The 16746-nt window shown below is 44.5% G+C and overlaps 1 protein-coding gene across 1 annotated transcript in view; it reads left to right on the top strand.

Moving 5' to 3' along the window:
- Positions 1 to 16746, top strand: part of LOC104280266 (collagen alpha-1(XXVII) chain-like) — a 37486-nt gene that overhangs the window by 19118 nt on the left and 1622 nt on the right. Inside the window, exons 4-8 of the mRNA XM_009877855.1 lie at positions 4206 to 4259; positions 6268 to 6321; positions 11438 to 11482; positions 12365 to 12418; positions 14697 to 14741. Coding sequence (XP_009876157.1) covers positions 4206 to 4259; positions 6268 to 6321; positions 11438 to 11482; positions 12365 to 12418; positions 14697 to 14741 — 252 coding nt within the window. The remainder of the gene's footprint in view (positions 1 to 4205; positions 4260 to 6267; positions 6322 to 11437; positions 11483 to 12364; positions 12419 to 14696; positions 14742 to 16746) is intronic.

The raw sequence follows: 16746 nt of genomic DNA, 5'->3' as shown, positions 1-16746 counted from the left end.
ATTGGTTTGGATTGGTTTTGGTGTCATTATTTACAGAGAAATAGACTTTTATTTTATAACCCCTGTCTGGGACTAAAGAAGAGTTGAGTTTTGAAAATCAAGGTTTAATGGAGCCTAGGAAGCTGTAGGATGTCTCAGCCAAACATATAGGAAGGTACAAGCAAGAGTCCTTTATTTTCATGATCTCATCAGTAGGCAGAGATGTTATGAACACTATTGATGCTCTGGGAAAAAGATTTTGGAAACTTGGCATGCTGCCTCTACATGATTAAAAATTAGGCACTGGAGACATGCTGGTGAACAGCAGCTGTTTTAAATTCTAAAGTGTAGTTATAAGGCCTGAAAAAGGAGACTGTAAAAGTTCTACACCTTAGTATTCTGCGTTTATTCTCCATCAATGACTTCCAGATCAAACTTGTTGAGTTTTATAAGACAAATCAAAGTGCTTTTATCTAACTTCCAGTCCTGCAAATTTAGCCTGATCCAATCTGTAAAGTCAAACTATGTTTCCATGTTATAGGAATTTTTTTAAACACAGCGTAATGTCGTGTCAGAAATCATCATTTGGCTGAAAAGCCATATTCAATCAGTCTTCTATTAGAAATAAAAACTTTCTGTAAGCATTTTTCTCCATCTCGATATGCAGTCTGGCAGCAGGAAGCCCTCAGCAGATGGATTGCTGTAATATCTGCAGCAGAGATCTGGTGTCATCAGTCTCTGTGATATATTTTAGTTTTGTCCAGCCACCATTTGCAGGATTAGGCTGTTCTACATGACACTTCATCAAAACAAGTGTTAAACTTGCAATGGGATGTGAGAGCTGTAGCTCAATCCAGGCCTGGGCATAACTTCACCTCTAGCAGGGAGAGCCTGGTAAGCCATGATTGCAAGATCTTTCTATCAGAAGCACTTTTGAAGGTGTGTATCAGATCCAGAGTTTTGACTTCCTTCTTTGCCTTTGTTTCTCTGGTGTTACGCCAGTCCCCCTTATTTTGCACAAAAAAAAAGTGGTATTTCACCACCTTACATTTTTAATGCTGTCTTCACCAGGCTTGGCAAGCCTGCGCCTGGCACTTGGTACCTTCTTAGCACACCCAGCCCGTGGCTGAGATGATAAGCTTGTGGAAGCTCAGCCTGGGTGACAAGGCAGAGCAGCCCCAACTAGAACTTCTCTTGCTGAGAGCCTTGAAGTGGCTGCTGGACTAGTTCTTCCCTAGATAGCAGATAATACCATGGAAAAAATAAGCAATCCCCAAAAGGCAACTGGAGTTTCCCAGATAAATACAGCTTGGAAATGTAACTAACACCAAGTCATTGTCGCTTAGGAAGTAACCCATAGTTTTTATCGCTGAATGGACAGAGCTCCCACCAGGCCAGGCGATGGGCTGTGTACAAGGGATGTGCCGTAGCATCGCAGCTGGCAGAGGTGTGCTGTGTCGTGCTTGTCTCGTGAGTTGGATGGCACCGCTCAGCACCAGCGCTGTGGTGTTGGACCTCAGAGTTTCTGGACTGATCCTGTGCAGAGTCCACCTTATTCTCATCATGGGGGCTGAGCGCTTGTAATTCCTTGTACTTAGGAAGCTGATCTTTTGGGCAGAGCTGGGCATAGCTGTCGAGCCAAATTCCTGCTGATCTGCTTGGGCATGATTCCACTGACTTCGCTGGCATAACACCCTCTCGTGCCACCTGGGAATTTAGCCCATGATGCTTTTCTCAGAAATTTATAACGTGCAACTGCTTAAAGGGCGTTTCTTGTCACTTTTTGCATTCAGTTGGTGGTCTCTGGCAGTTGCAAAATTGGTGTTGCATCTAGTTAGCAAAGACTAATTATAGAAGATAACCTCTTAAATGGCTGTAGACGCATGCTGGGCTGAGGCTGTGGCTGGCTGTGTGACCTGTAAGTTGCTAGGGGCAGGGGACAGGAGGGACATTTTTGCTAATGACTAGATGTAGCTCAGAGGATGCTTTAGTAGAGTTTTAGATTGGAAGGAGAGTTAGCTGGCAGAAAAGGTGTGTTTTTGAAAGCCATTACAAGAGTTGGGTTTGCATCTGTCACCTGGAGGCTTTTGGCATCAGGCATTAGTATGGTTTGCTTAGTTAGCTGCTCTGGATAAATCTCTCTTGTTATAGCGCTAGGAAAACATAAATTTGCCTTTTAGTGAATATTTTGGTTCTGAGATAGCTCATCAGTTTGGCTTACTGATGTTTACAATGTGATTAGTGGGACTGCAAAGCTGAGGTGGTGAAGCTGCACAGCTCTGGACTTCTCCCAGGTAGGGAAAAAAAACAGAAGAAAGCAATTTCTTCCTTTACAAGAGGCAGTAGTGTGCTCAGGCAGTTGGGATGGGAAAGAGAGAAGCTGGTGGGCAGGACACTGCGGCTTAGTGATGGAGAAGTCTTAGACTAATTCCCATGTTGTAGTTGCTGCACGAAAAAGAGTTGGACAATTAATCCACAATTTCAGCCCTCACCTCCAGACATCTGTTCTCTCTGGCCCTGATGCCATCTTGCTGATTGATCTTAGGGATGTGTGATCGTGCTTGTGGCTGAGTTCTCCACCTGTGAGATGGACTCAGCAGAGTTGAACACAGAACCATGATGTAAAGCACGATCTTTGCTAATGTGATCCAGAGCTTCGCAGGAAAAAATGTTAGAGGCTTGTATTCCTTTACGTGGCTCAAATTCATTGTGTTGAGCACATGGCAAGATTTAGGGAGAGCGGTGGGTGTCTTCCTGCTGCAGTAAATTAATTTTGCAGAGTAGAAATGAATACCCTGTGATCCTGTGGACTGCTCTAATCTGTTCCAAGCAATTGTAGCACCCACTCACTGCTCTGAAGCTCAGAGAGTGAGAGAATTGCCCTGATAACAGCTGCATGCAAAGCAAGATTATCTGCGTGACTTCATATACTATTTGGAAACCAGGCAGCCTTCATTCAGAGCTTGTACAGATGCATCTGCCTTGAATCAGCAGTGCTCCCTACAGTCCGTAGCCAAATAGTTTCACTCCCCGAACCTTACAGCTTGTGGTGGGTGGCGGAGGAGGAGAAGGGGAGATTTACATTTTTGTGCAAGGTGGGAAGTGTGTAGTCGCAGCGAGGCTGCACGGAAAGGCTGCTTGTCCAGCTGTAACCAGACCTTTGCGCTGCCAGTGAGAAACACCAGTTAATAATAAATACTAACTGTCCTTTGTAGGGTCTTGCCTTCCCTCCAAGCACTTCACTTGACAGCCATTAAGGAGCCCCCACAAGTGTCGGGTGCTTGGCGGTTGATTTTGAACGCCGTGCTGCTGATGTGGCACAGAGGTTGTGACTTGTTTATGATCCCAGGGGTTTTATACAGCCAGTGCCTGATTCTGGGATACCTGTGTCCTAGCTGTGCCAGAGGAGATGTTAGACAGACCTAAGCTTCTTAGTGTGCTAAGCCTTTCTTCTCCCCTGCCAAAAGAATCTGACGTGCTTCAAATCCCTTCTAGTTTTTCCTACTTCTATCTCGCGCCTTGTAAGGTGCACACATTACGTTTCCACCTTATAAGAATTTGAACTGAGATTTTCAAAGGAATCTACTGGAATTAGATCTTCAAATGCTGCCGAAATTTCAGCCTGTGTTTGTCCAAAGATCATGGTCTTAAATTGTAATTTTTCTCATCATGGTTGTTAAAAAGGCAAAAAAAAAATACTGCCACTTAAGATAAAGCGTGCCTCTTTCTTTTGCCAGCCTGAAAGACTCACAATTGCTCTGGCTGTTGGTAGTGTCTAATTAGTCTAACTTTCTCTGAAGTTTCATCTGTTCCCCACAGTTAAAAAAGCAATAGCATCTAGCAAGTTGTTAAGAAGGATGGTTTCACCACAGTAATAGGCTCAGCAATTATTTTTGTGATGGTAGTTGTAGACAAGGAAGAAATCACAGCTGTCTAGTCTAATAAGTATCAAAAGTCCTGACGTTGCCTTCTTCCAGTTACCCTTTCTTTAGTCAATTTAATACTGTCAAATACTATTTAAAACTCAACACTTTAGCAGCAGCAATCACTCACCAAAACCACCCCCGGCAAAACAGCTCTACCTGGGGACTTTAATACGTTTGGGATGTCGGCGCAAGACGGAGATAAAACAAAATGTTTTTCTAATTTAGAGGTTCGGTGGAAGCAGAATGACATCTTTGGGCTGGGTCCTTGGATCATCATTAATTTAAGTTTTTTAATTTCAGGGTCAGAAAGGTGATCCTGGGCTGTCACCTGGAAAAGCTCGCAATGGACAGAAGGTAAGATGTTGCCCAGAGCGCACAGGCAACATGACCACAGTGTGCTTTAACCCCCGTGCATACACACGGAGGGAGTTTCTACTGCAGCTGCAAGCTTCACAGCTACTCAGCTAGATTTAGGACTGGAAATTAAGGCCTAGAGTCCAGATTTGGGACTAAAGAGAATTAGCTGAGGTATTGACCACAGTGCACTGAAGTGCCTGCTGCAGCAGCTTTTTGTTGTCCGAGTGTTTAGCCATTTATCTGCACAATCTGCAGCCCAAAATTAAGCCGCTGCTGCTGCAGGCACGCGGCTACTTGAGCTGAGTATTTAAACTAGAACGGATGAGAGGCAGCCACACCTTGCCAGCTCTGGGCACGCAGCTGCAGCAAGAGGCAATCCTGGTCTATGTAATAAAACCCCTGAAGGCAAAGGCAAGGATGTTCTTGCCGAGGAGCTGATCAGCCGTGCTTTGCCCTGCGCCACGTGCACAGCCCACAGCAGATTGCTGCTGGAGGGAGGGAGGCTTCGCAGACCATCACGTTGCCAACACGTGGACCCCGCTTTGTGAAAAGCAAAAAGCAGGAGCCTTCCCACCAAGGTCTACTCAAACCAACACAAAGCACACAGCTGGGAAGTGTAGCTGGTTTCTAGATTTAGCAGTTGTTAAGGATCAGAGTTCCACTAATCCTTTTCAATAAATCACAGCTCCCATTTTTGCTGCTTCACAGCTGAACAATTTTTACTGAGGCAACAAGGCCTCACAGAAGCCTGGAAATGAATAGTAGAGCAATCAGGGCTCCACAACCTCTACCTCAATTAGTTCTTCTAGTGGTGCCTGGAAAATACTTCATAACTCATGTCCAGGGCAAGCACCTTGGTTCTCTTTCTTTCCTTGTAAGCCTCACTATAAATGCACAGCTAATAGAAAGCATCAGCTGTGAAGGACTTGGGCCCTTCATTTGAAATCAGATGCCTCCGTGAAGCACTGCAAGCCACACAAATGCAAGACAGAGGGTGATGCTAGAAAATATTGAGAAGGCTAAGTCTGAAACAATGCTTTTAACAGCACGAGATGCCTTTTGAAATTTGTTACGCTACATCAGAATGGCATCACATCTACCTTCCGAGCCTGGAGAACAGTTTTCTTGCAAGCATGCTCAGTGTGAGAAAGGGAGAGATCCAGATCACTTCTAGCTCATGTTAACAAGGCTTTATTCCTGTTAGCAGTAATAGAAACAAGGAGTTTCCAGCAGGCGTTTGGAGCAATGCCTAATTTTCAGGCTAGATACTCCAAAAGCATTTTCAGTAAGCAGGCACAGCACAGTGTTAGACACTCCGAAAGGTTTTTTGATCCTCGTGAGAGGAGGCCAAAATGGGCTTGTGCAAATGGATTGGATGTTAGAGAGGTCTCACAGCAATGCGCTTCTCCATTCTTGTGACAATGTGGATATGTCAGCTGGGATGTGATGCCATCCCTTTTCAAAAGTACAGGCCACTGAAAAAACCCTCCCACCAGCAGGCGGCAAAGATTCAACCCATGTAATATGGGCAGGTTAAATGATTATACCATCAGCACCATCTGAACTGGAGCCATGGCATGAGCCACTGCAGTAGCAAAGCGTGAGCACGATCACAGGATTTGACACGAGGTATCTATTGTTCTTACTGCACTTAAAAGCTAAAATTTTCTTGCCTTGGCGATTTAAATGCCTATCGAAAGGCGAATGAAACATGTGACTGAATGAGATCATTGAAAAAAAACCAAAAGCATTCATTCTACTGGCAAAAAGCTGGACTCTAGCAGCAGCTGCCATTAATTAACTGGGTTTATTATTTATATGAGCTGGTTAATAGAGATGGTGTTTAGATCTACACTTCTTATCCAGTCAGTTTTTGAAGAGCTGTGATTAGAATCAGAAATATCAGTAGTTGGGTGCAACTGTCAACAAAATAATTTCAGTAACAGTATGCTAAACATAGGGAAAATGTAGCTGAAAACTAATTCAACTCGCTTTCTTCCTACAGGGAGACGTGGGCTTACCTGGTTTGACTGGGTTCCCTGGACCACCTGGTAGAAAGGTAAGAGTATTCTTGTCCAGAGAATTAGATCAGTATTTTTACAAAGTTTTTTTCTCTAATTCTGCCTAAAAGATTTAATGAAGTCCTAGTACTCAGCAAGGCAAGTCTTTTGCCTGTTTCACAGGTACATAAACTGGGAAATAGGCTGAAGCCACTGGTTGAAGGTTGTACCAGCAAGATTATGTAAGAGTATGAAATGAAACTCTGGATCCAGATTTCTGTTCTTTCTTTGTATTCCGTGTCCCACGGCACTGCACCATCCCTCTGCACGCTGACGCCGGGTGCAGAGGGATGAAGAATTTCAGTCTAGTTCAGCTGACACATTAACTAAATGGATCTAGAGTTGACATCAGTATGCGAAGGCTGGATTCAAAACAGGTTTTGACATTCCAAGGAAACCTTACTTGTCTTTTCCTGGTAAAGCATATTTCAAACAAAGTGTCTGTATGTCTTCCCTCTATTGCTTGTAGACTGATAGCACTAGCCGGGCTTTACCTTATTTGCTTCCATATTGATCTTCAACATCATTCACATTGCCAACAACATAGCTATGTCTAGAAAAGGGTACGTGGAGATAGAGTACAAGACCCATCCTGTTGCAGCTGTGTGTGTGTTTGTATTCACGCATTCAAGCCCGCACAGCAATACCTTGAGTTCACATCTTTTCTATATCAACATTTCTGTTGACCTTCCAGTTCCAGGTTGTATTGGTGGGTTGGCCTGGGCTTTTGGAAGCTGGACCTGTTGTGGGGAACTGTTTGATGGTTGGGCTCAGCAGCCGTGACTCCCCTTCCCAGCAAGCCAGTATTGACATAGCTAAGCTGAACAGTTAAAATTAGCATCTTGTTTCAATCACTTCATCAGTCAATGGGCCACTGAAGATATATATGGCTCCTCAGGCCAATTAGCTGCACACAAACACCTACTTAGGTATGCTTTAAGACTCTGGGGAGAGAAAGAAGGTGTGGAGAAAGCTGACAGAAACTCTCCCTCTCCATGACTGTTTGTTGTATGCTTTCTGTTGGAGTCAAATTGCCAAGAGCAGGGGCTGGGATCATTTTTCTACTTGCAAGGCTGGCCATGCTTGGGGCGCTGTGTGGAGCTAAGAGCAATAGAGTGATTAATTACCGATCTTTTGCTGTCGCAAACAAGGTCTAACAAATAGGGTGCAAAGAATACCATTTTCCTGGTATAACAGCTCATAAAACAAAACCTTGTGGTTACGATCAGCAAAATGCAATGTCAGGAGTGCAAGGACTCATAGTGGAAAAAATGGAGAAGGAATAGGAGATTGAACAAACATTCCTGAGTCCAGCACATGGCCTTCACTTCTGATCTCTGCTCCCCCAGGACAGGGTGAAGGCAGGGATTTGCTTCTGTTTCTTCAAGTAATGAGCAAGCTGGATGCTGAAATTTTTCCTTTGGTGCAGCTTAAAAAAATCACCTCCCAGTAGCACTAGTCTGGCAGTGGTTTTGGTGTGACCTGGCTTTTATTAGCATCCCACATTAAGAAAAAAATTTTACAGCTGTTGGAGAAATGTTTGGAAAAAAATCTTTTTTTATCTGGATTCCCTGCTGGCATTCTCCCAGTGAAAATATGCTGGTGTTTGTCTGAAGGAGGGCAACACATCTTGGCTACCAGAAAACAGCAGCGCCTTGGAAATGGACATCCCTCCTGCTCACTCCATGGAGGGACTGTGAAAAGAGCTATGAGGGCTTTGATCTGAAAACGCCATGCAGAAGCTTTCAAACAGGCAAAATATTTCACCAGGGCAAACAAAATACTTTTCCCACTGAATGAAACAACTGGCTCAGCAGCATGAGCTGGAGCCACAACCAAGCAGCATGTGGTTTTGGGCAGTGGGGCTCACACCGCAGCGCCTCTGCCTCGTGAAAGCAGAGCTTTGCTCCTTGTAGGGTTAGAGAGTCTGACCGCGGAGCCCCCCCAAAGTCATTTGCCTGCGCCCATCTACGGGTATATGAAACTGCCTTTCAAGCAGCAGATGTAACTCTCAGCCTCTCCATGCAGAGCAAAGGTTGCTTCTGCTGGCCAGCGCTTCTCCAGAGCAGTGGCAAGACTTGGCTGTCGCCTCTGCCCTTCCCTCTGGTGCCTACGAGGTGTTTGTGTCTTTGGCTTCCAGTTGGGGGCTGCAGACCTCAGCTGCCTTGCAGATCCATCTCAGCAGAGCACTGCATCGCTGCTCCCAGCCTCAAATGCTGTGGTGGAGAAAAGGGTTGTAGCAGAGCAGAAGATTGCAGCAGACAGCAGCAGTGAGAGGAGAAGCTTTGTTAAAGTCACTCAGAGAGTAAAGACAGAGCTGGGAATTGGTCAGTGCTTCAAAACGTGTCCCTTCATGCAGATCTCATTCGCTGGCCTCTTTACTCTTCACATTTCCTATCAAAGTGCAGGATGATCCTTTTTAGCTAGGAGAAAGTGGATTATAAATACCATCACAGATGAGTAAATCCTCCACTGGAGTGCAATTTCCTTTCTAAATCACAGCCCTTTGTGTTGAGCACCCTGTAATCATCAGGAAGCGTTTGGATAAAAGAGCAAATGCAGTTGTTTTCATACCCTCTGCCCTGTCATTTTAGTGCTATTTGAAGAGGATTTTAACAGGTAAATACTTTCACAATGCAGCCAACTTTAGCATACACAAGATTTTCTTTTTTCTTCTTGCTATAATTAACCTGAGACAGAAATAACTGCAGCGTACTGTGAAGAAAGACACATTTGAAGCTTCCCAGAGCTCATTATACGTACTGAGGAGGACATTTAATAGGATGCAACAGTAGTAGACTCTACATATTTAAGTGCCATTTACTTACCATTATGGGGATAGCCATGCAGCGTTTTAGCTCAGGACATGCTTTAAGCATCTCAAGAGGCTATCCTCTAACCACCTGCTCTGGGTGGACATTGCAGGCTTGAAATGCCTGTTCGCAGGAACGAAGTCAGGGCAGAATGATTCGGAGCAGCCAAGTCAGGCACCTCTTTCTTGTGGTGGAGGGAGCAAGACATCTCTAAGTGTTTGTATCCATGGAAGTTGGTGCTCCAGCTGCTTGGAGACAAAGGTAGCTCCTGCTCCAGGCTGTGGCTGGAAGAGCTGGGCAGAGGCCCCAGGAGGAAAGCAGTGGGCTCTGTGCTGAATCCCAGGGCATGGAGATGCTGAACCCAGGGCTGTGTCTGTTGGCAGCTCTCCCTGGCAGGGGCAGGGGTGGGCAGAGCAGGCACTTTCCATCTGCACAGCAGGTCCATGCTCCAGGAACGGGTCTTCCACACCCAGGTGGGTCTGGACCTTCACAACCTGCCTTTCCCTTCAGGCCAGACACCCAACGAGGTTGGAGCATCCTCCTCCTTTTCTGCTGTTGTTGAACCTCTCGTCGAGGAGCTGGGGAGAGGAGAAGCAAGACAGGTTACATGGGGCAGATTCCTGGAGAGGGGCAGGGAGATCCATCTGCTGGTCCTGCCCCAGGAGCTGCTGAGCCTCTGCCTGAAACGCACTGGCAGCACTGGGGGAAAGGACCGTCAGGGTGGTTCAGACAAAGGTCAGCCTGTAGCCATATGGTCTTTCAGGTCAGCCACCACCTTCTCAGGGCGTGCAGCTCCATCAAAAGAGCAGGTGATGATACATCAGCAAGGTCAGGCAGAAGACAAGTGGTGAAAAGAGAGCCAACATATTTCCAGGCCAAAATGCCTGAAATAACGAGCAAGGAGGAATGCAAAGGGGAGCGGGTAGTAGCCAGGATGGCCGAGAGCGTTGCATACCTCCGCCAGCGGCTTAGGCTGCGCGTCTAGAATCACCCAGGGGAGGAGTAAAAAAGCCGTTAAGCAGAGGTGTGGGCCTGGGAGCAGAGACAGGCCTGGGTTCATCTGGGGAGTGATGCAGAAGGCTGTCCTCGGCCAAACCCAGGTTTGATTACGGCATCCAGAGCAGGGGGATGCTCCCCTGCGGGTTTCGCAGACACGGTGTGTGCCAGGAGCCCTGGCTGGGGACAGGGTGAGCAGCAGAGACTGAGTTACGATGAACAGTTGTAACCCACCCCAAAAGCTTTTTGTTATTTCTGTAGTGTTTGTGCAAGGATTGTTTCTTGGTTTTTTTTCTCTCTGCATTTGTTTCAAGTTAAATTTCTATGCCTTTTTAAAAAATCTTGCTAGCAGCCCAGATAAACAGTCATCTCTATCTGAAGGTAATCTTCTAATCTGCTCTGAATCCGCTTGATGGAAATGAGTTTGTTTTAAATAGCTGAAACAAGATAATAAAGGAGAGGGGGGGAAAAATCCTGGAGTGTCTGTTACTTGCAGAATTTACTTAGTGTTTGAAGAGAGCTCTAGGTAAATCCTGGAGAAAGCAAACTCTCTTAAAACACATACTGATCAGTCTGCTGTGGAACAGGCTACCTTTGTCCTGCTCCAGTGTCTGCATCTCAAAAAAAACCAAAACAAAAACAAACCCTGAAAAATTGAAGCAGGTTTATGAAAGACCTGCAAGAATGATTTGAAGCCTGCAACACTTGCCAGCTAGCAAGCTGGAATAAGAAAGTCTTTCTAATTAATTCAGCGGAGGGAGAGCAGGTGAAGAGAAAATTTGCTCACCGTTTTAGGTAGCTTCATAACGAAGGACTGTGTTTCTTGTCATACCTTCTAATAATTAGATTTTAAAAGCTAGAAGCTAGAAAAATTCAAGCTAGAAACAAAATTGAAGTTTCCCATGACAGTCAATGGTTATTTTGGTGTTTCCTATGGCATTTCAAGTTCTAAGGTGAAAGTAAGTGCTCTGAAACGTGAGTGGCTCATGTTCTGTAGTCTCCCAACTTGCCCAAAGCCAACTTTTCTCCATACAAGCCTGTGAATTCCTAAGGATTGAAGATGGCTTTGCTAAAGGTGTAGATTACGAATAGACAGATCTGAACGTAGTCTCTTCACAGAGCAAGTCTTCGTGAGTAAGCACCAGGCCAGACCCCAGCGGGTGTGACTTTGTAGTGCTACCCCATATCTAAAAACCCTTCTCCTCAGAAACTTATGGCCACCTGCAAAGAGAAATCAAAAACCAAAACCATAGTCTTTCATTATTAATTTTCCTTCTTACTCGTCTCTTCCAATCTATTTCAACAGGGATATAAAGGCTACCCTGGACCACCAGGTCACCCTGGAGACCAGGTGAGTCTTCACTGTTTCAAACACTGAACCTTTAAAGAGGGATGGATTTGCTGACTCCGATGCTGGATTGGATCGTGTCCAGCCCGCTCAGCATGGGCAGCCAACTCGTTCCAGGGCGGCTCGGTGCACGCTGGGGATGCGCAGGGAGCTCCTGTGCTGCCGGCAGCTGTGACCCAGCATCAGTGGGTTGATGGGAGGAGCCTGCCTTGGAGTTTCTAAATTTAAGTTCTGATTTTTACTGCTCAGCCACGTTAAGTTCACGTGATGGAAGAAATACTACTCCTTTATTTTTCCTTTTATATTAATTTCACCAGCAGTTTACTAACCACATCATATTAAGCACCAACATGCAATTCTCCTCCCAAAGCCCCCTCCCCCTTCCCCCTTTTCTCCCCCCTTTTTATTTGCTTAAGTCGATGTTTGCAGTTCAGAAGGAAAAAAAAAGGCAATGAATAGCAGGCCCTGTTAGCAATGATGTTAAAGGATATTATACATGAATCCATTTAGTTTTGAAGAATTTTGGCAGGACTTCCCCACCAGTAAAATGGTTCCATATGCCAGATATAGATGCAGTCTTACACCTTCTCATAGCCTCCTTGTTTCAAACTCTCTGCTGCTTTCACTGCAGATGAAGGGAGAAGGAGAAATCGCACCACTTGCTTAATGCACAGATCCTCTTGACTTGGCTTCCATGTGTATCCCCCCCCTCATTAATTTATTCCACTATCTACTCCTAATGTTTTCTTCGTCTCTAAAAATTTCCATCAGTTTAATCCATCCTGCTCTCCTTTCCCCCCATCTGAAAGACTGAAATACCTAAGAAGGCTTCCCAAGTGTGGCATTCACCTTACCCTCTGTGCCTTTTCTTTTTTCTTTCCAAAGGGCGAACGAGGACCAGATGGAAGTCCGGGTGCCAAAGGTTATCCTGGCAGGCAGGTGCAGTAAATCTCATCGTGCTGTGCACAGACTAGGGATTTGGGTGTGCAGGTAGCTAAATACAGGCCCTGCCAAATACACGCCCCACTAAAGACAGTGCAGACCTCTAGAATATGTCTGAGTATTTTCCTTCTTCCCTCCCTGAGATGCTGTAGCAATGACGTGATCTTTCAACTCTGAGGGGAGATTTTAGGAAGTATTTTATGCCTATGATAGATAAAACCCCAATTTCTACAGCAAAATCTGTCTAATTTTTGCTTCAGTATAACAACAGGGGGAAAAATAAACGGAAGTATGGAGAAGTATACCTGCAAGGTGCTAACTTCACTTTCAGGCACGTTTTGCATCTAATGTTGAACAGATTAGAAACCTGGGACAGAAAACGACGTATTACAGAGAGAAGAGATTTAGATGAACTCTCATTAGCATAATCTTACATATACATATAAAATTATGCATGTACCATAAATATATATAAAAATCATATTTGCAGCTGCAAAAAAAAAAATGATTTAAGAAGACCAAGTCCTTATTTTCATTCTGAAAAATGTACACAGAAACAACTTTAGGAATGGAAGAGTGTGCAAAGGAAAATGAATCAAGATTGGATACTTTATTGTCTTACTTACATGAGATGCTATGGAAGAAAATTAAAAGGAAGAATTTTACAGTGAAATATGTTTATCACGGTTTTCTAAAATGGACACATTAATGTTGGATTTCACCATGTTTATTTTTAAGTGCATAACTAGGAAACTAGACAGGCATCAAAGACCCCAAACATTCAGTCATGAGTCTTCCAGACTTGTCATGAATTTATATGTTTTTACCCAGATAAGCAGGTTGTTGGACTAAATGTGAATTAGATGTGCAGAACAAGTCTGCATCACTCTGGCTCACGCTGTCAATAATGTACGATCCATTTTAAATTGAAAAATCACCTTGATACCCTGCTTAGCATGCTGGGGAGTGCAGAAGGTAGAAGTGGAGGAGAGCTTCAGGCACCTGATTAAATGCTCCATTTATACTCTGAAAGGCTCTTAGAGATTTGCATGCCAAAGAATCTCCTCGGTGGTGTGAATGTGTGTTAGATGACTAATACGAAGAGGTCCAAGCTATATTGGACGTACAAGGTTAATGGATGCTGTTTAGCAATTCAGAGCCGTGCTCTGCCCATCAGATAAGCAGGGCGAAATCTTTGCACTTGACATATGAAGAACAAAAGCGCTTTCTTAAAATATGATTCAGGTCAGGAAAGTGATTTTTTTTTTTTTTTTAGGCAGCTTTTTTCAGCATATCTGAATGCTGTGTGTATCTAGCATCAGAGCTGTGTACTCTACTGAGATTTTACTACTTGTTAATCCTGTCAGCTGTGCTGGCTCTGCAGCGCTATGGGCGAGAGCTTGGCCCCTGGTTTGGTTTGCGCATCACAGGCAGAATTGTTAACTTCACCCCGATGGCTGAAACCTTTGGCAACCGTGCATAAGCTGGGAAAGCACAACCTGACTTTCAGATCCCAGGCTGAGTGTGCAGTGCTGCCAGTTAAAGTAAATACGCAGTTAGCCTTTTTTTGTTTTCCTCTCTTTCTGAAAAATCCCAACAATATTTGTAACTGAAAAAAAAATACCTGGAAACTTGCTAGAAGGCAATAAACATGAAAATCCATTATGCATTTTCACAGGGTTCTTTTTTCACTTTGAGTGAGCAGCAATAGGCATAGAATGAGGAGTGTATTTTCAGTTCTTTTTATAGCTGTCGGTGCCAGAAAGCCTTAGAGATACTGCAGTACCTGCACTGTGAAGTGATTTTCTAGGTGGTAGGAATTAGAGAGGCTTTCTCACTGCATCACAGCCCGCCTGCGTTCCCTAAACAGGTGTTGGAATACATTTGTTATTTGCTATGCATGTGTTCAGTTAGGCAGGAAGATGAATCGAGAGCTGTCGGGTACAGAGCATCCCTGTGCGTGGCATCTGAAGCGTAACACAACCTCTCTGCACCCGGCTGCCTCAGCCTTTTTGGGCTTTATGATCAGAAATCTCTACTTCAGCCCCGGGGAAGGCTCAGTAGGAGCAGCAGTCTCAGGTTCTGCAGAGTCCCAGCTCCCCAACAATGGGAGATTTGTTATTTGCATCATTTTGTCCTTTTTTCTCCTTCGTTTGATATGCCTTGGACTCAGCACTGAAAGCAGAAGCACGCAGGAACGGTGCTGGGGATTTGGCACTGCTCGTTAGGTTAAGTTAAAGCCTCTCCACATTTGTTTTTTTCCCTTCTGTTCTAGGGTTTACCTGGCCCCATAGGGGAAGCTGGTCCAAAAGGCAGTCGGGTAAGCAGCCTTTCATTTGTCTTTTCTCTACTTGTTTGTACCAAAGGCTCCTCAAGAAACTTTACACTTAATTTTACAATCCTGAGACTAGCTGCTTTAATTTGTTAGATTTGTGGGATTTGAACTGCACGTCACTTGGTTTTTCAAGCACTGCTAAATTTTTTAAGTTTAAACCTGGAATGTACCAAGATCAAAGTTCACCAATAGTGCTGATGATACAAAGTCATCCCCTTTGGAGCTCACATTAAGAGTGGCATACAAATTCCTGCCAAAGACCAAAGTCTGAACTTTCTGCAAGCCCCATCTCCCAAAGGCCTCTTTAGTTTCAGTAAGTGTGGTTCAGTGGTCTTTGACCATGCTGAATATGGGCTCTTTTGGGCATAGTCCTGGGTTTGGGAGGGATTTATATCATTATGTGGAATAGCAAGCCAGCATCTTGAAGCCATGTGCAAATACAAACACTAATATCTCTGTTCTGCTTGGGTTTATTCATTAAATTGAATTGTTAGGAGCTTATTCTCACTGCAAAAGATTATTTCTCTTTTTTTCTTACCAGTCAAGGGTCTTGTTAATTACATTTTGTTCTTTTCCTGCAATTATAAATTCACAGTGAGATTCAGAGCCAATGAAATCCCGCATCTCTCTAACGTGATACTGTCTCTATATGCAGTAAATTCAACCAGCTGGTTTTCATCACTAGGAAAACTGCAAAGAATAAACAAATGCTGAGCCTGTAGCTAGCTGTATTCCTGAGCTGGGAAGGGAGGTGGCATGTTCAATGTTCCACAGGAGAGAAGATCTGAGATAGCACAGCTTGCTCACCTCACTTCTGCAAGCGATGAAGTTTTCCCTGGTGCATCCGTTTCACTGGCCTCACCAGGACCTCATCTGATTACCGTGTGATAGATATGCAGAGTGTAAGACTTGAAAATTATTTCTCACTTTGCACTCCTGAGTCTGAGGTCTGAAATACTTAGAGCTACCCAAGAAAGCCATTTATCAGTTCAACTGCAGTCAGTCAGAATTGGGTACTAAGGTTAGATATCGTCATTTTGTGGATTGAGGAAGCCAACCGTGGATTCCTCTCCATCCTTCACCTCTTTTTTTTCTTCTGCAGGAAGTAGTTCAGGAGTTACGTGGTTTGTTTTGGGATTCTGGAGGCAGACAGCATCATTCTCATGTATTCATATTTCCCAGCTAGGTATTATCTCTGAAGGAAGGGCAACCTAAAGGGCACAATGGACTGGTGAAATAGTTTGGTAGGGTTGACAGTAAGAGATTTTAGTGATGATGGAGAAAGAAAGATGAGAGAAAATCAGCGTTAACACTTGGCTTATGTGACGGTGAGGTGCCACTGAGGGGGCTCCCTGCTGAAATTCGCTTCCTCTTAATTCTTCGTGTTTGGCACAAATTAGTCCTTTGCAAAGGGCCAGCACACAAGGTAACTTTGTGCTAACTGCTGAGCAAAGAGGATTAAACACAAGGCTTCAATTGTTGAGAGGGAAGGGAAATGTAGCATTTTATGCAGCGTCTTGTCTGAGCAGGATCCCAAGGCCATAAAGAAACGTTGCATACTTGAAAATGCGATATCTGTGAAAGAAGCTGATTTTACGTGGCATTTGTTGGTGCAATCTACAGTTGAGTGTCAGAGGATCTGTATGCATGTACAAGTTGAGCCTCGTACACCTGTCCAAAGAGCCTGAAACGACACGCTGAGCCTCTCCCTGCCTAGGCAGGGCTCTTAGTTCTTGGGCTGACAAAGTGTTTGTAAAAGGTCTTGGTGGAGCAACAGAGTTTACAGGGAAAAGCTTTAGGCAGAGCCTTTCCCAACTTGCTCCTCTCTCATCAACGGGGTAGTCAGCAGCCTTGCATTCCAGGGAAATGCCAGGAAAAAGTGGTGTTTCCATGAGAAGGGGCTGCAGCTTGCGACCACTATGTGACACAAGACAAGCAGAAAGGGCTTGTTACAACAGGACGTTTTCCTAACACAGCTGGGTATGAGTGC

This window comes from Apaloderma vittatum, unplaced genomic scaffold (genome assembly GCF_000703405.1).
Source record: "Apaloderma vittatum isolate BGI_N311 unplaced genomic scaffold, ASM70340v1 scaffold16250, whole genome shotgun sequence".
In the NCBI taxonomy this organism is placed as follows: Eukaryota; Metazoa; Chordata; class Aves; order Trogoniformes; family Trogonidae; genus Apaloderma; species Apaloderma vittatum.
This window is presented reverse-complemented; position numbering and strand designations above follow the sequence as displayed.